The 22,205-nt window shown below is 43.2% G+C and overlaps 3 protein-coding genes across 4 annotated transcripts in view; 2 read left to right on the top strand and 1 right to left on the bottom strand.

Annotated features, from left to right (window-relative positions):
• The window catches only part of gatd1 (glutamine amidotransferase class 1 domain containing 1), a 10,830-nt gene extending 3,986 nt beyond the window's left edge, over positions 1-6,844 (top strand). The window contains exons 4-7 of one of the 2 annotated variants that reach the window (XM_064929124.1): positions 5,044-5,151; positions 5,555-5,649; positions 5,784-5,877; positions 6,317-6,844. In XM_064929124.1, coding sequence (XP_064785196.1) covers positions 5,044-5,151; positions 5,555-5,649; positions 5,784-5,877; positions 6,317-6,339 — 320 coding nt within the window. In that variant the 3' untranslated portion in view covers positions 6,340-6,844. Of the gene's footprint in view, positions 1-5,043; positions 5,152-5,554; positions 5,650-5,783; positions 5,878-6,312 lie in introns of both variants that reach the window. The other variant, XM_064929122.1, reaches the window with a different exon arrangement.
• A 926-nt stretch (positions 6,845-7,770) lies between these two features.
• Positions 7,771-20,849, bottom strand: chid1 (chitinase domain containing 1). The gene is made up of 12 exons (XM_064930672.1): positions 20,344-20,849; positions 19,353-19,502; positions 18,633-18,765; positions 18,425-18,469; positions 17,856-17,962; positions 17,417-17,478; positions 17,207-17,299; positions 13,906-14,004; positions 13,608-13,757; positions 12,442-12,456; positions 9,832-9,874; positions 7,771-8,367 (listed from the first exon to the last, which is right to left on the bottom strand). The coding sequence occupies exons 1-12, from the start codon at positions 20,470-20,472 to the stop codon at positions 8,269-8,271; spliced, it is 1,125 nt and encodes a 374-aa protein (XP_064786744.1). The 5' UTR covers positions 20,473-20,849; the 3' UTR covers positions 7,771-8,268.
• A 646-nt stretch (positions 20,850-21,495) lies between these two features.
• The window catches only part of ighmbp2 (immunoglobulin mu DNA binding protein 2), a 30,188-nt gene continuing 29,478 nt past the window's right edge, over positions 21,496-22,205 (top strand). Inside the window, exon 1 of the mRNA XM_064929128.1 lies at positions 21,496-21,668. The gene's annotated coding sequence lies outside the window, so the exon portion shown is untranslated. The remainder of the gene's footprint in view (positions 21,669-22,205) is intronic.

The raw sequence follows: 22,205 nt of genomic DNA on the forward strand, positions 1-22,205 counted from the left end.
TAGCATGGGTAGACGGGGAGATTATAGCATGGGTAGACGGGGAGATTATAGCATGGGTAGACGGGGAGATTATAGCATGGGTAGACGGTGAGATTATAGCATGGGTAGACGGTGAGATTATAGCATGGGTAGACGGTGAGATTATAGCATGGGTAGACGGTGAGATTATAGCATGGGTAGACGGTGAGATTATAGCATGAGTAGACGGTGAGATTATAGCATGAGTAGACGGTGAGATTATAGCATGAGTAGACGGTGAGATTATAGCATGAGTAGACCAATTTGTAAGTCACTCTGGATAAGAGCGTCTGCTAAATGACTTAAATGTAAATGTAGTAGACGGTGAGATTATAGCATGAGTAGACGGGGAGATTATAGCATGGGTAGACGGGGAGATTATAGCATGGGTAGACGGGGAGATTATAGCATGGGTAGACGGGGAGATTATAGCATGGGTAGACGGGGAGATTATAGCATGGGTAGACGGGGAGATTATAGCATGGGTAGACGGGGAGATTATAGCATGAGTAGACGGTGAGATTATAGCATGAGTAGACGGTGAGATTATAGCATGAGTAGACGGTGAGATTATAGCATGGGGAGATTATAGCATGGGTAGACGGGGAGATTATAGCATGGGGAGATTATAGCATGGGTAGACGGTGAGATTATAGCATGGGTAGACGGTGAGATTATAGCATGGGTAGACGGGGAGATTATAGCATGGGTAGACGGGGAGATTATAGCATGGGTAGACGGGGAGATTATAGCATGGGTAGACGGTGAGATTATAGCATGGGTAGACGGGGAGATTATAGCATGGGTAGACGGGGAGATTATAGCATGGGTAGACGGGGAGATTATAGCATGGGTAGACGGGAGATTATAGCATGGGTAGACGGTGAGATTATAGCATGGGTAGACGGGAGATTATAGCATGGGTAGACGGTGAGATTATAGCATGGGTAGACGGTGAGATTATAGCATGGGTAGACGGTGAGATTATAGCATGGGTAGACGGGGAGATTATAGCATGGGTAGACGGGGAGATTATAGCATGGGTAGACGGGGAGATTATAGCATGGGTAGACGGGAGATTATAGCATGGGTAGACGGTGAGATTATAGCATGGGTAGACGGTGAGATTATAGCATGGGTAGACGGGAGATTATAGCATGGGTAGACGGTGAGATTATAGCATGGGTAGACGGTGAGATTATAGCATGGGTAGACGGTGAGATTATAGCATGGGTAGACGGTGAGATTATAGCATGGGTAGACGGGGAGATTATAGCATGGGTAGACGGGGAGATTATAGCATGGGTAGACGGGGAGATTATAGCATGGGTAGACGGGGAGATTATAGCATGAGTAGACGGTGAGATTATAGCATGAGTAGACGGTGAGATTATAGCATGAGTAGACCAATTTGTAAGTCGCTCTGGATAAGAGCGTCTGCTAAATGACTTAAATGTAAATGTAGTAGACGGTGAGATTATAGCATGAGTAGACGGTGAGATTATAGCATGGGTAGACGGTGAGATTATAGCATGGGTAGACGGTGAGATTATAGCATGGGTAGACAGTGAGATTATAGCATGGGTAGACGGGGAGATTATAGCATGGGTAGACGGGGAGATTATAGCATGGGTAGACGGGGAGATTATAGCATGGGTAGACGGTGAGATTATAGCATGGGTAGACGGGGAGATTATAGCATGGGGAGATTATAGCATGGGTAGACGGGGAGATTATAGCATGGGTAGACGGGGAGATTATAGCATGGGGAGATTATAGCATGGGTAGACGGGAGATTATAGCATGGGTAGACGGGAGATTATAGCATGAGTAGACGGTGAGATTATAGCATGGGTAGACGGTGAGATTATAGCATGGGTAGACGGTGAGATTATAGCATGGGTAGACGGTGAGATTATAGCATGGGTAGACGGTGAGATTATAGCATGAGCAGACGGTGAGATTATAGCATGAGCAGACGGTGAGATTATAGCATGAGTAGACGGTGAGATTATAGCATGAGTAGACGGTGAGATTATAGCATGGGTAGACGGTGAGATTATAGCATGGGTAGACGGTGAGATTATAGCATGGGTAGACGGTGAGATTATAGCATGGGTAGACGGTGAGATTATAGCATGGGTAGACGGTGAGATTATAGCATGGGTAGACGGTGAGATTATAGCATGAGTAGACGGTGAGATTATAGCATGAGTAGACGGTGAGATTATAGCATGAGTAGACGGTGAGATTATAGCATGAGTAGACGGTGAAATTATAGCATGAGTAGACGGTGAGATTATAGCATGGGCAGACGGTGAGATTATAGCATGGGTAGACGGTGAGATTATAGCATGGGTAGACGGGGATTATAGCATGGGTAGACGGGGAGATTATAGCATGGGTAGACGGGGAGATTATAGCATGGGTAGACGGGAGATTATAGCATGGGTAGACGGGGAGATTATAGCATGGGTAGACGGGGAGATTATAGCATGGGTAGACGGGAGATTATAGCATGGGTAGACGGTGAGATTATAGCATGGGTAGACGGTGAGATTATAGCATGGGTAGACGGTGAGATTATAGCATGGGTAGACGGTGAGATTATAGCATGGGTAGACGGTGAGATTATAGCATGAGTAGACGGTGAGATTATAGCATGAGTAGACGGTGAGATTATAGCATGAGTAGACGGTGAGATTATAGCATGAGTAGACCAATTTGTAAGTCACTCTGGATAAGAGCGTCTGCTAAATGACTTAAATGTAAATGTAGTAGACGGTGAGATTATAGCATGAGTAGACGGGAGATTATAGCATGGGTAGACGGGAGATTATAGCATGGGTAGACGGGAGATTATAGCATGGGTAGACGGGGAGATTATAGCATGGGTAGACGGGGAGATTATAGCATGGGTAGACGGGGAGATTATAGCATGAGTAGACGGTGAGATTATAGCATGAGTAGACGGTGAGATTATAGCATGAGTAGACGGTGAGATTATAGCATGGGGAGATTATAGCATGGGTAGACGGGAGATTATAGCATGGGGAGATTATAGCATGGGTAGACGGTGAGATTATAGCATGGGTAGACGGTGAGATTATAGCATGGGTAGACGGGGAGATTATAGCATGGGTAGACGGGAGATTATAGCATGGGTAGACGGTGAGATTATAGCATGGGTAGACGGGAGATTATAGCATGGGTAGACGGGAGATTATAGCATGGGTAGACGGGAGATTATAGCATGGGTAGACGGGGAGATTATAGCATGGGTAGACGGTGAGATTATAGCATGGGTAGACGGGAGATTATAGCATGGGTAGACGGTGAGATTATAGCATGGGTAGACGGTGAGATTATAGCATGGGTAGACGGTGAGATTATAGCATGGGTAGACGGGGAGATTATAGCATGGGTAGACGGTGAGATTATAGCATGGGTAGACGGGAGATTATAGCATGGGTAGACGGGGAGATTATAGCATGGGTAGACGGTGAGATTATAGCATGGGTAGACGGTGAGATTATAGCATGGGTAGACGGGAGATTATAGCATGGGTAGACGGTGAGATTATAGCATGGGTAGACGGTGAGATTATAGCATGGGTAGACGGTGAGATTATAGCATGGGTAGACGGTGAGATTATAGCATGGGTAGACGGTGAGATTATAGCATGGGTAGACGGGAGATTATAGCATGGGTAGACGGTGAGATTATAGCATGGGTAGACGGTGGAGATTATAGCATGAGTAGACGGTGAGATTATAGCATGAGTAGACCAATTTGTAAGTCGCTCTGGATAAGAGCGTCTGCTAAATGACTTAAATGTAAATGTAGTAGACGGTGAGATTATAGCATGAGTAGACGGTGAGATTATAGCATGGGTAGACGGTGAGATTATAGCATGGGTAGACGGTGAGATTATAGCATGGGTAGACGGTGAGATTATAGCATGGGTAGACGGGGAGATTATAGCATGGGTAGACGGGGAGATTATAGCATGGGTAGACGGGGAGATTATAGCATGGGTAGACGGTGAGATTATAGCATGGGTAGACGGGGAGATTATAGCATGGGGAGATTATAGCATGGGTAGACGGGGAGATTATAGCATGGGTAGACGGGGAGATTATAGCATGGGGAGATTATAGCATGGGTAGACGGGGAGATTATAGCATGGGTAGACGGGGAGATTATAGCATGGGTAGACGGTGAGATTATAGCATGGGTAGACGGTGAGATTATAGCATGAGTAGACGGTGAGATTATAGCATGGGTAGACGGTGAGATTATAGCATGGGTAGACGGTGAGATTATAGCATGAGTAGACGGTGAGATTATAGCATGGGTAGACGGTGAGATTATAGCATGGGTAGACGGTGAGATTATAGCATGAGTAGACGGTGAGATTATAGCATGGGTAGACGGTGAGATTATAGCATGGGTAGACGGTGAGATTATAGCATGGGGAGATTATAGCATGGGGAGACGGGGAGATTATAGCATGGGTAGACGGTGAGATTATAGCATGGGTAGACGGTGAGATTATAGCATGGGTAGACGGGGAGATTATAGCATGGGTAGACGGTGAGATTATAGCATGGGTAGACGGGGAGATTATAGCATGGGTAGACGGTGAGATTATAGCATGGGTAGACGGTGAGATTATAGCATGAGTAGACGGTGAGATTATAGCATGGGTAGACAGTGAAATTATAGCATGGGTAGACGGTGAGATTATAGCATGAGTAGACGGTGAGATTATAGCATGGGTAGACGGTGAGATTATAGCATGAGTAGACGGTGAGATTATAGCATGGGTAGACGGGGAGATTATATGCATAAGTATGTCACCTTTGTGTATTTCTCTGCCACATTCATATCCAAAATCTATCAATTGTTACACAGTAATTGAGAGGTCAGTTATTTGACTGTTAAGATACAAATGGAAATAATTGGCGTAATACTTTGCTGAAGGTCACGTGATGATGTCGTGACTGGTCCCCTGTATTCCAGGTGCTCGGTACCAAGCTCTGCTGATTCCAGACTGTCCTGGGGCGCTCACTGACCTGGCACACAGTGGCTCTCTGGCACGCATCCTCGCACACTTCACCTCACAGCAGAGTCAGTACCCTACCCTGTGCTCTATCTCCTAGTCTCTAGTGTCGATCTCTACAGGACAGATCCCCGGCACAGATTAGGTCTCTATTCAATCCGCTAAAACCCAATACAAATCTAAAGGTCCTGTAGAGTTGACACACAGGTCATAGGTCAGCAGACCCAGCTGGACCAGTGAGTAGTGCTCCTGCATTGGGTGGAGACTGCATTCATGGTAAACATTATGTTTATGTCGGCTCAATCAGAAATGACCTTTTTTCATTTCTATCGCACAGCGATCCAGATCCGACAGAGGCCTCAGCTAAATCTTGGGACTCAAAAAAAGTTTAAGAAACTAATATTGTGAAACATTGTTGCATGATTTGTGAGATGTTGTTTTACATGACACGACCATGTCTGACCCTACCAGAGGCGGTGTGCGCTATAGGACAAGGGGTATCTGGTCTGTGCTGCGCCATAGTAGAGGGACAGAAGTGGATCTTCACAGGCTACAGTCTCACTGGGGTTAGTCTCTGAGGGGGGGGGGAATAACACCACATTCCAAATTCATGAAAGCCAATAATATACCTGATTTGCAAGAAAAGATATGGTTACTCGTTTCATACAACTTCCATTCTCCCGGGTGTGTTATTTCCCAGCCGTCTGTGTTTGAGTTGGTGAGGAGCCCAGACTTTGCCAACCTGCCTCTGATCGTGGAGGACTTTGTCAAGGACAGCGGAGGATCGTACACCGGTGAGTGTGGAGGGAGATAACTGGTATTTTTGTTGCAGGAGGTCTACATTGCAGACGATTTGGGCAAATGATCAATAAGTAGGGTTGCAAAATTCTGGTAACTTTCCCCCAAAATCCAAGTTGAAACAGTCCCAGAATCAGGACGCAATACATCCAGAATACTACAACCCAGAATTTCTGGGAAACCTGTTTTTTTTTTTGTGTGAGTGGAATTGCCACCCTATCAGTAGATCATATTGATTGGCTTCCTGCCATGTTCAACACTACTTCAGAATGTGCAGAGGTCTGATTTGGTCTCATGTCTCTACACAAGGAAGTCATGTTTAACACGCAGGAAGCCAGGAACCCAATCAATATGACTGACGTGGATGTTTATTTTTGTGTCTCCAGCAAAAAATGTAACCTGACGTATTTCTATCGCTGTTGTTTTCCCAGCTAGTCAGGAGGATGCCGTGCATGTAGTGATCGACAGACACCTGGTGACCGGACAGAACACCCTGTCTACGTCAGTCGCTGTCAATAACCTCATCATGCTCTGTAATGGAAAGTAACATGTCTTCAGTTCTTCAGTGGGGACCAAGCTAAAAAGCCTTGGGCCGGGATTCAATCCGATCATGCTTTGACGGCTATGCGCCATTTTTAAAAAGGTTTAATTCAGCCATTGAATCGACAAATGCAGCGTTGATCATGAATGCGTGGGAATATTGCCTTTTAGGAGCTACTGCCTTTGAAAAGCAACATCCATTTGGAAAATGGCCAATTTGGCGTCGATGTGAGTTAGAAACAGTTGTTCTACTGTCAAAATTGACAGAGTAAATCGGATAATTTTGGTCATAAAGTGGGTCTCGTCTAAAATGGAGTTTGGAACATCTGTGCGTCACAATTGGGTAAATGAAGGTTGGGTTTTGACGATGTCTATTTACTCACTAACATGGGGTGAACAGCAGCTGTGATTGCTTTCTATCCAATAGAACAAATAGTGAGTAGACTGAACCTGCATTGCTCTCTAAGACAAGAATCGTATGAGTAGACACATTTTTTTGTTTTACTTGAGAAACACTGCACCAAAAACCTTTTTAGATGTAAAATTACACAACTATATAACATCCTCGACAAAAATGTCTACATTTATTGAGTTATCTTAGATTCATTCTGGGGATTTTCAGGAAGTGAAATAGGCTTCATGGGGGACAAACAGCATTAACTAAACCTCGGAATCGGTCAGGAAACACCTCCAAAACTGAAATCTGTTTTTCTAATAAGCAACAGAAAAACACGTGCCAATCGGCTGCTTCCGTGGCTCTTTTAAAAAGGTGCGTTGATCGGATTTAATCCCAGCCTTATTTTGACATGAACAGGATATGATTTAGCAGACAGGGCTCATCAGAGTACACATACAGTAACAACACTGAACCTTTCAAATACAGGTGGCGCAGGCAACATCTCAAAGTAGAGCTCCTTTACATTTAGTGCTATCAAGGACAAATATAAAGGTTCTGGGTACAAAGGCACTTAGTAAGACATGAGGACATGCTGTACAACTCCTGTCTTATGTACTGTACACCAGAGTTGGTGCAATTCCATTTCAGAAAGTAAACCAAATTACAATTCTACCTTTTATTGAAGAGAATTGGAATTTCAGTGCTCTTCCTGAATGGACTGGATTTTAGATGGAATTGAGGCCAACCCTGCAGTCTACTACAGCAGAGGTTTGTAGTACGACGAGCTTAGCTAGTCGTACCACACACACACACACACACACGTCAAGCCTAATTCAACAGACACCGGTGAGGTATTATAAAAAGTATCACTGTATGTACATTTCTATTGTCAATTACATTTGTATATTAAAAACACTGAACAATGTACCTTTTTTATTTCATGTCAATGTCTGATTTAGACCTGAATCAGAAACATTCCTGCAGTGGGCAGCAGCCTGATGTCTGATTTAGACCTGAATCAGATTTAGGACTACATTAGGCTTAATCTATGTCTGGGAAACCAGTCCTTAAACATGGTAGTAGAATACTTCCTATCTTACCGTTTTTCATCTGGATATTTCCATTTAAAAACATGAACACCTTGTGTGTGACATATCCCATAATAACCCTGTCACCAACCCCCAGTTGAACTGCTTTGATGGATGACTTTTCTCTGCTCCTGCCATGTTGGCAGCTTCAAGTTTCTCCACATACAACTTGGCCTCCGTCTCCAATGATCTTCCTGAGATAAGACACGTCACTCATTCATAAAAAAAATAAAAGTAATAGAATCCTCATGCTTGGTTGGTGCTCAGTGGCTCAGCAAATATTACCATGAACTACATACCATTTGCACATGTGGTACTGGATTATCGATGCGCTAACAAAGACCTCAGTCTCTTACTCTGGCTCATAACAGGTCATAGAAATAGTCCAGCCCTTGGCCCAGTTCCCACATGGAGATTCCTGTACCTAACTCAGTGGCTAAAGAGATACGCTGATGGAGAGACTAGAGGGAGAGAGGGAGAGAGAGAGAGGGCAATCCATTTATAAGGATCTGTGTTTCTGGAAAATGTTGTTTGATCATGAATCAAATCAACGTAACTTAAATCTGGTGATACTCTTGCTTTGTGTATTTATCTGGCGATTTTGAGAATCATCTGCAGTGCATTTGGACAGCATCCAGACCCCTGGACTTTATCCACAGTTTGTTACATCCTCATTCTAAAATTAAGCAAATGTATTAAAAACATAAAACATAAGTATTCAGACCCTTTGCTATGAGACCCGAAATTGACTTCAGGTGCATCCTGTTTCCATTGATCATCTTTGAGACGTTTCTACAACTTGATAGGAGTCCACCTGTGGTAAATTAAATTGATTGGACATGATTTGTAAAGGCACACACCTGTCTATAAAACCAAGCCATGAGGTCGAAGGAATTATCTGTGGAGCGCTGAGACAGAATGGTATCGAGCATTGAAGGTCCCCAAGAATACAGTGGCCTCCATCATTCTTAAATGGAAGAGGTTTGGAACCACCAAGACTCTTCCTAGAGCTGGACGCCCGGTCAAACTGAGCAATTGGGGGAGAAGGACCTTGGACAGGGAAGTGACCAAGAACCCAATGGTCACTCTGACAGAGTTCCTCTGTGGAGATGATTGTCCATCTGGAAGGTTCTCCCATCTCTGCAGCACTCCACCAATCAGGCCTTTACGGTAGTGTCCAGACAGAAGCCACTCCTCAGTAAAAAGGCACCAAAGGACTCTCGGACCATGAGAAACAAGATTCTCTGTTCTGAAGAAACCAAGATTGAACTCTTTGGCCTGAATGCCAAGCATCACGTCTGGAGGAAACCAGGCACCGCTCATCACCTGGCCAATACCATCCCTACAATCCCTATGGTGAAGCACGGTGGAGGCAACGTGTTTTTCAGCAGCAGGGACTGGGAGACTAGTCAGGCTTGACCTACAGAGATCCTTGAAGAAAACCTGCTCCAGAGCTCTCAGGACCTCCGACTGGGGCGAAGGTTCACCTTCCAACAGGACAATGACCCTAAGCACACAGCCAAGACAATGCCGAAGTGGCTTCGGGACAAGTCTCAATGTCCTTGAGTTGCCCAGCCAGAGCCCAGACTTGAACCCGATCTAACATCTCTGGAGAGACCTGAAAATAGCTGTGCAGCAACGCTCCCCACCTGACAGAGCTTGAGAGGATCTGCAGAGAAGAATGGGAGAAACTCCCCAAATACAGGTGTGCAAGTACTGAGTAAAGGGTCTGAATACTTATGTAAATTTGTTTCAGTTTTTAAAATATAAATCTGCTAAAATGTATAAAAACCTGTTTTTGCTTTGTCATTATGGGGTAGTGTGTGTAGATTGAGGGGAAATCAATTTTAGAAGAAGGCTGTAACGTAACAAAATGTGAAAAAAGTGAAGGTGTTTGACGTATTCTGTACATCAAAAGGTCATACCTTCAGAGTTGGGTAATAGACCACATGCTTGACTCCATTGCTCCTAGAATGTGGAACACAAATCAAGTGAGTTATTGTGGTGTGATGATACTGGCAAGATATCCGACAAGACGAGCTCCATTTCTTCACAAAAACAGTAAATAAAGGAGTGCTGAATGGAGACTGCATTTCACATCATCTAGAAATTATCGTTCTTTAAATTGACATAATGAAGTTAAAGAATACCATAATATAGTAGACTAACTGTCCCTCTAATACCATAATCTGGTAGACTAACTGTCCCTCTAATACCATAATATAGTAGACTAACTGTCCCTCTAATACCATAATATAGTAGACTAACTGTCCCTCTAATACCATAATCTAGGAGACTAACTGTCCCTCTAATACCATAATCTAGGAGACTAACTGTCCCTCTAATACCATAATATAGTAGACTGTCCCTCTAATACCATAATATAGTAGACTGTCCCTCTAATACCATAATATAGTAGACTAACTGTCCCTCTAATACCATAATCTGGTAGACTAACTGTCCCTCTAATACCATAATCTGGTAGACTGTCCCTCTAATACCATAATCTGTCCCTCTAATACCATAATATAGTAGACTAACTGTCCCTCTAATACCATAATATAGGAGACTAACTGTCCCTCTAATACCATAATCTAGGAGACTAACTGTCCCTCTAATACCATAATATAGTAGACTAACTGTCCCTCTAATACCATAATCTGGTAGACTAACTGTCCCTCTAATACCATAATATAGTAGACTAACTGTCCCTCTAATACCATAATCTGGTAGACTAACTGTCCCTCTAATACCATAATCTGGTAGACTAACTGTCCCTCTAATACCATAATCTGGTAGACTAACTGTCCCTCTAATACCATAATCTGGTAGACTAACTGTCCCTCTAATACCATAATCTAGGAGACTAACTGTCCCTCTAATACCATAATCTAGGAGACTGTCCCTCTAATACCATAATCTAGGAGACTAACTGTCCCTCTAATACCATAATCTGGTAGACTAACTGTCCCTCTAATACCATAATATAGGAGACTAACTGTCCCTCTAATACCATAATATAGTAGACTAACTGTCCCTCTAATACCATAATATAGGAGACTAACTGTCCCTCTAATACCATAATCTGGTAGACTAACTGTCCCTCTAATACCATAATCCATAATCTAGTAGTAGACTAAATATAGTAGACTAACTGTCCCTCTAATACCATAATCTGGTAGACTAACTGTCCCTCTAATACCATAATCTGGTAGACTAACTGTCCCTCTAATACCATAATCTAGGAGACTAACTGTCCCTCTAATACCATAATCTAGTAGACTAACTGTCCCTCTAATACCATAATCTGGTAGACTAACTGTCCCTCTAATACCATAATCTGGTAGACTAACTGTCCCTCTAATACCATAATCTAGGAGACTAACTGTCCCTCTAATACCATAATCTAGGAGACTAACTGTCCCTCTAATACCATAATCGTAATCTGTCCCTCTAATACCATAATCTGGAGACTAACTGTCCCTCTAATACCATAATCTGGTAGACTAACTGTCCCTCTAATACCATAATCTGGTAGACTAACTGTCCCTCTAATACCATAATATAGGAGACTAACTGTCCCTCTAATACCATAATATAGTAGACTAACTGTCCCTCTAATACCATAATATAGGAGACTAACTGTCCCTCTAATACCATAATCTGGTAGACTAACTGTCCCTCTAATACCATAATCTGGTAGACTAACTGTCCCTCTAATACCATAATCTGGTAGACTAACTGTCCCTCTAATACCATAATCTGGTAGACTAACTGTCCCTCTAATACCATAATCTGGTAGACTAACTGTCCCTCTAATACCATAATCTAGGAGACTAACTGTCCCTCTAATACCATAATATAGTAGACTAACTGTCCCTCTAATACCATAATATAGTAGACTAACTGTCCCTCTAATACCATAATATAGTAGACTAACTGTCCCTCTAATACCATAATATAGGAGATTAACTGTCCCTCTAATACCATAATATAGTAGACTAACTGTCCCTCTAATACCATAATATAGGAGACTAACTGTCCCTCTAATACCATAATATAGTAGACTAACTGTCCCTCTAATACCATAATCTAGGAGACTAACTGTCCCTCTAATACCATAATCTAGTAGACTAACTGTCCCTCTAATACCATAATCTAGGAGACTAACTGTCCCTCTAATACCATAATATAGTAGACTAACTGTCCCTCTAATACCATAATCTGGTAGACTAACTGTCCCTCTAATACCATAATCTAGTAGACTAACTGTCCCTCTAATACCATAATCTGGTAGACTAACTGTCCCTCTAATACCATAATCTAGTAGACTAACTGTCCCTCTAATACCATAATCTGGTAGACTAACTGTCCCTCTAATACCATAATCTGGTAGACTAACTGTCCCTCTAATACCATAATCTGGTAGACTAACTGTCCCTCTAATACCATAATCTGGTAGACTAACTGTCCCTCTAATACCATAATCTGGTAGACTAACTGTCCCTCTAATACCATAATCTAGGAGACTGTACCTCTTGTAGCTGAATCTGTAGTGTCTCTAATACCATAATCAGACTAACTGTCCCTCTATCCCATAGTAGTCCCTCTAATACCATTCTGGGAGCTCCTCTAATACCATAGTCTGGGAGACTCCCTCTAAACCTTTACAGACTGTCCCTCTAAACCATAATCTGAGAGAGGGTCCCTCTAAGTCTGGGACTGTCCCTCTAAAACCATAGTCTGGGAGACTGTCCCTCTAAATACCATAATCTGGTACTAACTGTCCCTCTAATACCATAATCTGGAGACTAACACAGAGAGGAGGGTGTCCCTCTAAGAGAGACTGGAGACTGTCCCTCTAAAGATAGAGGAGACTTGAAGGGATAATCTGGAGATGAATACCATAATATAGTAGACCATAATCTAGGGACTGTCCCTCTGGAAGTGACAATCAGAGGGTTGATAATCTGAGTCCCTCTAATACCATAATCTGGAGGTAACAGAGATAATCTGGGTTGAAGACCATACTGGAGGTGTCCCTCTAATACCATAATCTGGGGACCTGGAAGTAATCTAGGAGAATGAGAATACCATAATCTAGGGACTGTCCCTCTAATACCATAGGACTGGAGGTGACAATAGAGATAATATAGTAGACTAACTGTTGAATACCATAACTGGAGACTGTCCCTCTAATACCATAATCTAGGAGAGGGTTGAAGTGGGACTGGAGGTGACAGAGAGAGAATACCATAGTCTGGGACTTGAAGTCTGGGACTGGAGGTGACAGAGATAGGGAGGGTTGAAGGGGGACTGGAGGTGACAGAGGGAGGGTTGAAGTGGGACTGGAGACTGGAGGTGAAGGGGACCTGGAAGTGACACAGAGAGAATGAGAGCGAGAGAGGCTTGAAGAGAGACTGGAGATGACACAGAGAGAGGGTTGAAGAGAGACTGGAGGTGACAGAGAGAGAGGTTGAAGAGAGACTGGAGGTGACACAGAGAGAGAGAGGGTTGAAGAGAGACTGGAGGTGAAGGGGACCTGGAAGTGACACAGAGAGAATGAGAGAGAGAGGGTTGAAGAGAGACTGGAGGTGACACAGAGAGAGAGGGTTGAAGAGAGACTGGAGGTGAAGGGGACCTGGAAGTGACAGAATCTATAGATTACTACTAGTATAGAGTATCATTAGGAGTATCCTACCTGCCCCCCAGCAGTGGTTCAGCTCCGTAGGTGGAGAAGTCCAGTCCATACAGGTTGAGTCCCAGCAGTATCTTGTGTCTCCATTGGTTGTTGGGGGACAACTCTAGAACACATTCTCTCAGCCAGGGTAGGGGGGAGCTGGGGCCCGGTCTAGGAGGGAAGAGAGAACCTGATTCAACGATATAGTAAGAACATGGGCGTCGCCTATAACATCAGTCAAAATGTTCAGTGATGGTCATTTTACTAATATATATATTTTTATAAAGGATATGATTGTTTCAGTGAGAAGGAAACTTACCGTCCAGAGGAGAAGTCGTAGGTCATTAGACTGAATCCGTCCACGACGGGAGCTAACTGCTCAAACTGCTCCCTCCCGAACATGCCCGGCTGGCCTGAACTGATCACAACAGAAAGATTCAACTCCTCTCTCTCAGGATCAAACATGGTAGTAATTGTATTGCAGGGTTTTTTCTGCGATTTAAATCCTTGAGTGGGCAGCCGAAGTATTTTTACAGGATGCCTCAGTTAAAACAGTGTAGTCTATTTTTAGGATAGAAAAACACTGTCAGTGTAAATTAAAAAGTATTAAAAGCAGATAAGGTAGAAAAGATCATGGGGAATGTAAGAAATTAAAAAACTCACACCTGTTGATGACCTGTTAAACTGCCACTATCAAATGTCTGGCATTATTGAATGTTATGGTTAAAGCTTGATGATTCAAAGACACTGTTAATGATCTGTGACCCTGTGTGATTCTAGAGCAGCTGTTGTCTTCCTACAAGCCTCTCTCTCTGGTGTGATTCTAGAGCAGCTGTTGTCTTCCTACAAGCCTCTCTCACTGGTGTGATTCTAGAGCAGCTGTTGTCTTCCTACAAGCCTCTTACTGGTGTGATTCTAGAGCAGCTGTTGTCTTCCTACAAGCCTCTCTCACTGGTGTGATTCTAGAGCAGCTGTTGTCTTCCTACAAGCCTCTTACTGGTGTGATTCTAGAGCAGCTGTTGTCTTCCTACAAGCCTCTTACTGGTGTGATTCTAGAGCAGCTGTTGTCTTCCTACAAGCCTCTCTCACTGGTGTGATTCTAGAGCAGCTGTTGTCTTCCTACAAGCCTGTCACTGGTGTGATTCTAGAGCAGCTGTTGTCTTCCTACAAGCCTCTTACTGGTGTGATTCTAGAGCAGCTGTTGTCTTCCTACAAGCCTCTCTCACTGGTGTGATTCTAGAGCAGCTGTTGTCTTCCTACAAGCCTCTCTCACTGGTGTGATTCTAGAGCAGCTGTTGTCTTCCTACAAGCCTCTCACTGGTGTGATTCTAGAGCAGCTGTTGTCTTCCTACAAGCCTCTCTCACTGGTGTGATTCTAGAGCAGCTGTTGTCTTCCTACAAGCCTCTCTCACTGGTGTGATTCTAGAGCAGCTGTTGTCTTCCTACAAGCCTCTCTCACTGGTGTGATTCTAGAGCAGCTGTTGTCTTCCTACAAGCCTCTCTCACTGGTGTGATTCTAGAGCAGCTGTTGTCTTCCTACAAGCCTCTCTCACTGGTATGATTCTGGAGCAGCTGTTGTCTTCCTACAAGCCTCTCTCACTGGTGTGATTCTAGAGCAGCTGTTGTCTTCCTACAAGCCTCTCTCACTGGTGTGATTCTAGCGCAGCTGTTGTCTTCCTACAAGCCTCTCTCACTGGTGTGATTCTAGAGCAGCTGTTGTCTTCCTACAAGCCTCTCACTGGTGTGATTCTAGAGCAGCTGTTGTCTTCCTACAAGCCTCTCTCACTGGTGTGATTCTAGAGCAGCTGTTGTCTTCCTACAAGCCTCTCTCACTGGTGTGATTCTAGAGCAGCTGTTGTCTTCCTACAAGCCCCTCTCACTGGTGTGATTCTAGAGCAGCTGTTGTCTTCCTACAAGCCTCTCTCACTGGTGTGATTCTAGAGCAGCTGTTGTCTTCCTACAAGCCTCTCTCACTGGTGTGATTCTAGAGCAGCTGTTGTCTTCCTACTACAAGCCTCTCTCACTGGTGTGATTCTAGAGCAGCTGTTGTCTTCCTACTACAAGCCTCTCTCACTGGTGTGATTCTAGAGCAGCTGTTGTCTTCCTACAAGCCTCTCTCACTGGTGTGATTCTAGAGCAGCTGTTGTCTTCCTACAAGCCTCTCACTGGTGTGATTCTAGAGCAGCTGTTGTCTTCCTACAAGCCTCTCTCACTGGTGTGATTCTAGAGCAGCTGTTGTCTTCCTACAAGCCTCTCTCACTGGTGTGATTCTAGAGCAGCTGTTGTCTTCCTACAAGCCCCTCTCACTGGTGTGATTCTAGAGCAGCTGTTGTCTTCCTACAAGCCTCTCTCACTGGTGTGATTCTAGAGCAGCTGTTGTCTTCCTACAAGCCTCTCTCACTGGTGTGATTCTAGAGCAGCTGTTGTCTTCCTACTACAAGCCTCTCTCACTGGTGTGATTCTAGAGCAGCTGTTGTCTTCCTACAAGCCCCGCTCACTGGTGTGATTCTAGAGCAGCTGTTGTCTTCCTACAAGCCCCTCTCACTGGTGTGATTCTGGAGCAGCTGTTGTCTTCTTACAAGCCTCTCTCACTGGTGTGATTCTAGAGCAGCTGTTGTCTTCCTACACGCCTCTCTCACTGGTGTGATTCTGGAGCAGCTGTTGTCTTCCTACAAGCCTCTCACTGGTGTGATTCTAGAGCAGCTGTTGTCTTCCTACAAGCCTCTCTCACTGGTGTGATTCTAGAGCAGCTGTTGTCTTCCTACTACAAGCCTCTCTCACTGGTGTGATTCTAGAGCAGCTGTTGTCTTCCTACACGCCTCTCTCACTGGTGTGATTCTAGAGCAGCTGTTGTCTTCCTACACGCCTCTCTCACTGGTGTGATTCTAGAGCAGCTGTTGTCTTCCTACAAGCCCCTCTTACTGGTGTGATTCTAGAGCAGCTGTTGTCTTCCTACTACAAGCCTCTCTCACTGGTGTGATTCTGGAGCAGCTGTTGTCTTCTTACAAGCTGGTGTGATACTGGTGTGATTCTAGAGCAGCTGATATTGTCTGTATGGTGCCAATAGCCAGGGTCACTAGGCATTGTTTAGAGTTCCTACATTGTTGACAGAACAGTGGTTCCTGGTCGTGGCTTTAAAGTCCTTCTCTAGTTATACAGTTTTCTATGTCCCCATACTGGAGGTTGTCTCCCTCTTGCAACGGAGTGATTTTTCATTGACTTCATCCACAACTGCTCTCCTTTTTACCTTCACAGACCTAGAGATGTTTTTATATATAATCTAATCTTTGAGAACTAACAATTACCCAAATAAAAGCTAGACATTCAAGAAGAATTGAAAATGACTAAAACAATGAATGTAACAGTATTGACTGTATTATGTTTGAGCAAAAGAACACCGCTTTAGTCAAGACAGAAAAGAAGGAAATGTGCTTTAAATATGCAACATTTTCTCTCAGTGCCGTAGAGACATCTGTAGAATTGCAGAAAATTGGATTCAAATTACACAGCCCTGGTCTCTAAAATGTTCTCAAATTCAGACAGGCTTTTGTGTTTTAATGATCTGATAAAATAGTAAATCAATCATGTTGTGATATTTTTATGACATCTGTATCACCTACCTTGGTGTGACGGCTGGCGGAATGACCAGTACACAGTCCAGCTTCTTCTCCTTAAGAGCCTCACAGATGTGTGTAATCATGTGGACCAGCTCCCTGAATGGAATAGTGTTTACAGTCAATACAAACCAAGGTTGTAAAAGTTGACTTTAAAAACTCTTCAGAGGGGTCGTTACCATGACTACGACAGGTCACGGTCATGTAGTTACTCACACTCGCTTGTTCCCTCCCAGCTGACTCCACAGCTCCAGCGTATAGCCATCGAAGCCTTCTGTCTGCAAAGGCAGAACACAACTAGGCGTTTACATTTGACATGTTAGTCATTCAGTATACACTCCTATGATATAAACCGTGGAAGTCAACATCTGCAACAAACATTCACTTTGGGGTATACTACTATATGAGAATATTTACCGTTAAAAAAACAAACACAACACATTCAACTTTTTTGGCAGTTGATAAACTGTTCAGTCTCACTTGCCAACTGATGTGATATAAATGTACCATAATGCATTAGTATTATATTGTGAATTTAACTCCTTATATCTAGTACCCCAGAGACCAGGGTTTGAGTTCTGTCTTCTCCTTTCCCACTTTGTCTCCCTCCTAGCTATTTCTAATATCTGAATAAAGCATAAATGCTCCTCCTTACCTTAGCTACGTCCACCATCTCAGTCCCCAGCTCCTCGATCTCATCCTCACTGCCCAGAACACTCATATAGTCCTGGTACGACCAGACGTCAAATAACAGACGAGGAACTGAGCGAAAAGAAGAGAAGCATCAGATGACGAAGGCCCTGTGTTTGGTTATCATGTGACAGAGAGATTCTATCCTGTATTTTAAGCCTTATCCAGAAATAAGAATTACACCAAAAAAATGAAAGCATTTGTCTGAGGATGGTGCTGGAACATCTGATAGAAAAACAAAACGGGACAGTTTGATGAAAAATTCAGGCATGTCACATTATTACCAAACACAGGGACCCTTTTTAGGACAAGAGACCAGGAGAGTTTGATCAGGGGGAGAGTTTGATCAGGGGGAGAGTTTGATCAGGGGGAGAGTTTGATCAGGGGGAGAGTTTGATCAGGGGGAGAGTTTGATCAGGGGGAGAGTTTGATCAGGGGGAGAGTGAACATTGGAACTGAATGTGACTGAATGATACCATAGTGAGGTCATCTGGAAGTATACTTCTTATTTAAATGGAAGTTTAATACACTTACTCATTTTGATTTGTTTGTTTGCCTTCCGCACAGCTTTTACCCAACCTAGAAAAGAAGGAGACTCTTTCAAAGACACAACTTTCTATATTTGCCATATACTCCCTTAGTACACGTCTGACTATCACAACTCTGACAAGTCCTTCGTAAACATTTTTTTAGGCATCACAACTTTGTCTGGCTTTAATCTGGTTAGTCTATGACAGATTACCTGGGTCATGATCGTGTAGACCAGTGATATGGAAGCTCTCTGGTCCTCTCCGTCTCAGCTGAAGCCACACTGGCGACACGGAGGTCAGCTTGGAACCGAACACCTTGGCAATATCGTAACCATGTGAGTTCCACTGAAGGGTGGGAAATAAAGCAGAAGGAAGTGAGAGGTTACATGATGAATTGATTCCAAATGTGTTCAAGGAGCCTGTTGATGAGATCTAGCTCGTACACAACAGTAGTAAGAAGATAGTTACACTATTAAATACAGACATTAAATAGTAATAGAAGGGTGATCAGAATCACCCAGATAAACACGTGGGTACCTGCAGGTAGCCTGGGTACCAGTCTGTATTGAGTTATCATGCCACTCCTTACCATGCTAAACATGGAGTACAAGGAGTGGAATATTAGTGAATCCGGTTCTGGATTCCAGGCTAACCTGCAGGCAGAAGATGGGCAACATTTCTGTAAAGGATCATGTGTCACTGTTGTTCAAATGGTGACTGCAGCATTCAGTCTGGTTTAACCAGATTCTAAACCAACACACCAACCTGCTTTTGGAGACTTACACAGCTCCTGACTTAGACTGAAATAGGTTCCGGGTACTGTCTATATTTAGGTGCAGGAACTCTGCAATACTTATAAGCTAATCATTTTTATAAGAGGTGCAGGAACTCAGCTCCGGTGAGCTCCATCCCAAATCAAGCACTGCACTTACAGGAGTTATATACCCCAGTACGGGCCCTTGGAACGTGTGGTGAGTCCCAGTCTGTTGGCAGTATCTCCTCTCCTCCTTTACGATGTCCTTCCACTGAGGGTCAGTAACAACCAGACCTCGCTCCAGCACCGACCGCTCTGCCTGGGACGTCTGATGTAATAATAAGTAAACACAAGAAACAACTATTTGCGTGTGTGTAGTTGTAAAACCAAACAGACTGTTGTCTCCAAGGTCGGGGTCCATTTGAATTTGAAGGCTGTCAATTCAGGAAGTAAACTGAAATTCCAACTCAATCATTGAAAAATGGGCATCTATTTTCAGTGATTTCCACAATAACCTGAAAAAGGGCATCTATTTTCAGTGATTTCCACAATAACCTGAAAAAGGGCATCTATTTTCAGTGATTTCCACAATAACCTGAAAAATGGGTATCTATTTTCACTGATTTCCACAATAACCTGAAAAAGGGCATCTATTTTCACTGATTTCCACAATAACCTGAAAAAAAGCATCTATTTTCAGTGATTTTCTCAATAACCTGGAAAAAAAACAGTACATCTATTTCTAAAGATGTTCAGTTTCTTGGATTTTTAACTTCAAATCACTTCCTGAATTGGCTGCCTTCAATTACAATTGACCCCAACCCTGGTTGTCTTGTTGCCAGACTTTTGGAGCTGTGAGGAAGATACAGCATCTGTGGGTACTGGGATGAGACAAACTAAATAAACACTGACAATATATATAATGAATTCATTGTGGTCTATGTCCATTCTACAATACTGGTAATTTACTGAAATCAGAACTGGGTACAGGGGGAATACAAAGTCCACACTTCCCCCACACATGGGCTGAGCCCTAGCGAGGACACTTAACTCCATTGTCCATAGGCATAGCTGATTGAGCCCGTTACATACACTGGTTCCAGGGTGCAAAATACTGATGCCACCACTCGTCCTCATCATAAAATCACCACTATCCTCCTCTTCCTCACCTCTGGCTCCTGTGTTTTGGAGTCCTTCTTCTTGGCATCAGTCTTGGACAGCGTAGCACTAACATAGCTGACCAACAGGGTAGACAGTATGGTGTGAAGCACAATGATTAACGTCGCTTCTACTCTCATCTCTCCTCTGAATCAAGCTAAACATAGACAGGAATGGGACCAATTGCTGCCACTGCAGTTGGCTGCATCAACGCGAACTGAAGAAAAATAAGATTTCTAGCTACCCACTCAGATAATTACAAGTTCTAGCAAGTGTGATACAGGAAACTGTGTCGGAAGCATTTGCGAGTTCCGGCAAGAAGCACCCTGCCTGGCTAGAGTTACGATGTTAATGTTGTCAAGTCAGCTGAACACCCAATGATGCATGGTGCCCACAGCCAATTCAACGTTTTGATATGAATTATAACCAGTGAGAAATCACGAATATACTAGTAATCTCACGCAACCCTACTCATGAAGTTGCAGGTCCTTGTGGCTGTGTATACCATAGAGAATGATGGAGGCCTCTAGTAGCCAAAAGGCCGCGTTAGCATAAGTATGGGCAGCGATATTGAGGGCTTCCACCATTTTAATGTGGTCAACTGGGTGGGACTTCCAACGTTATTGACTGAACTCTCTTGGTGACCCTGTTGGAGTTGTCAGGGTCATCAGGAAGAATAAGCCAATCAAGATTTTTGTTTTTTAATTACATAAATGCTTCAATATTCACAAACAGTGACGTTAGCTAATGAAGATGTTAGACCAAAATGTATAAGATCTCCTCAGCCGGTGTTTACCAAAGACCTTATTTTTGGCATTTATCCCCCAAAAAACTACAAAAACTCCATTCATTTTCCCGTAGACTTTGTCCAATGAACCATGGCGGAGTTAGCGCCATTACTATTGTTCTTTATTGCACTGCTTGTGCGCAGACGACATAATAGAAACGATACAGGGATGCTTTCTCTATCCTTCTCTATGGTGTGTACGAGCTGTTTGACAGCAAACTGGCAGAAAAAAAGAAGAGACACTTCCGGGTCCTCCATTTCTAGTTTGCAAAATAAGAGTTTTGTATTTAGAACTTTTGCTTATGGAAGTCGCACAATGAAATAAGCACATATTACAGCATACAACATTTACAGGAAAAAAATCAAAGGACAGAGAATATTATTTATTTATTTTTGGTAGCAAATTAAATAAACTGTAGATGAATTCAGAAACGCTCCAGCTCAGCAGGCGGCGATATACCTTAGATGTGTTTGCAACGAAATGACGCATTAAATCCACCGAAGAGGAAAATAATGAATTTGCTCAACTCGAACTGATTCAACAAGCAGGTAGTTTTTTGGTTTTACCTACACTAGTTTGCTTTCGTTGCAGAACGGATAGTTAATAAGCAGTTGAGAATTCTAGTTAGCATTGTTAATCTGCTGTTCCTTGTGTTATTGTCTTAAATGAAATGACAGTAGCAGCTATATATCTATGGTAGGCTAGCTAGTTAGCTGGCTCTTTTAACGTGCACCTGTCCCTGTAAAAATAATCAGCGTTTCAGTAAAAGAGCCAGTTAATTTTCAACCGCAGTCCCTGGGCAGGTTATTAAAAACAATTCCAATAACAGTCCAGACAGACAGTGAGAGAGCACCCAGAACAACATAGGACAAGTAGCATGCAGACAGAGAAATAGCACAACAAACAAAAAACATAATACAATAAATCAACCAAAAAGTGTTTATAACACCTCACAAGCTACATGAAAAGCGGCAATACACAGCTAGTAATTATGTGCACAAGTCCGACTGTCCTTTAGCCGTGTCTTAATGTTTTGTTTGTGAAGGTACTGTAGTTGGTGCACTGTATATACAAAAGTATGTGGA

The sequence above is a fragment of the Oncorhynchus masou genome, chromosome 22 (genome assembly GCF_036934945.1).
Source record: "Oncorhynchus masou masou isolate Uvic2021 chromosome 22, UVic_Omas_1.1, whole genome shotgun sequence".
In the NCBI taxonomy this organism is placed as follows: Eukaryota; Metazoa; Chordata; class Actinopteri; order Salmoniformes; family Salmonidae; genus Oncorhynchus; species Oncorhynchus masou.

What these genes read in the sequence shown, in the direction of transcription:
- chid1 (XM_064930672.1), bottom strand. Translation starts at nt 20,472, where the DNA reads ATGAGAGTAGAAGCGACGTTAATCATTGTGCTTCACACCATACTGTCT. An exon ending in AGATGGTGGACGTAGCTAAG is followed by an intron (nt 17,479 to 17,855) that starts GTAAGGAGGAGC and finishes CTGCCTTTGCAG; the next exon opens with ACAGAAGGCTTCGATGGCTA. An exon ending in TACGACTTCTCCTCTGGACG is followed by an intron (nt 13,758 to 13,905) that starts GTAAGTTTCCTT and finishes CTTCCCTCCTAG; the next exon opens with ACCGGGCCCCAGCTCCCCCC.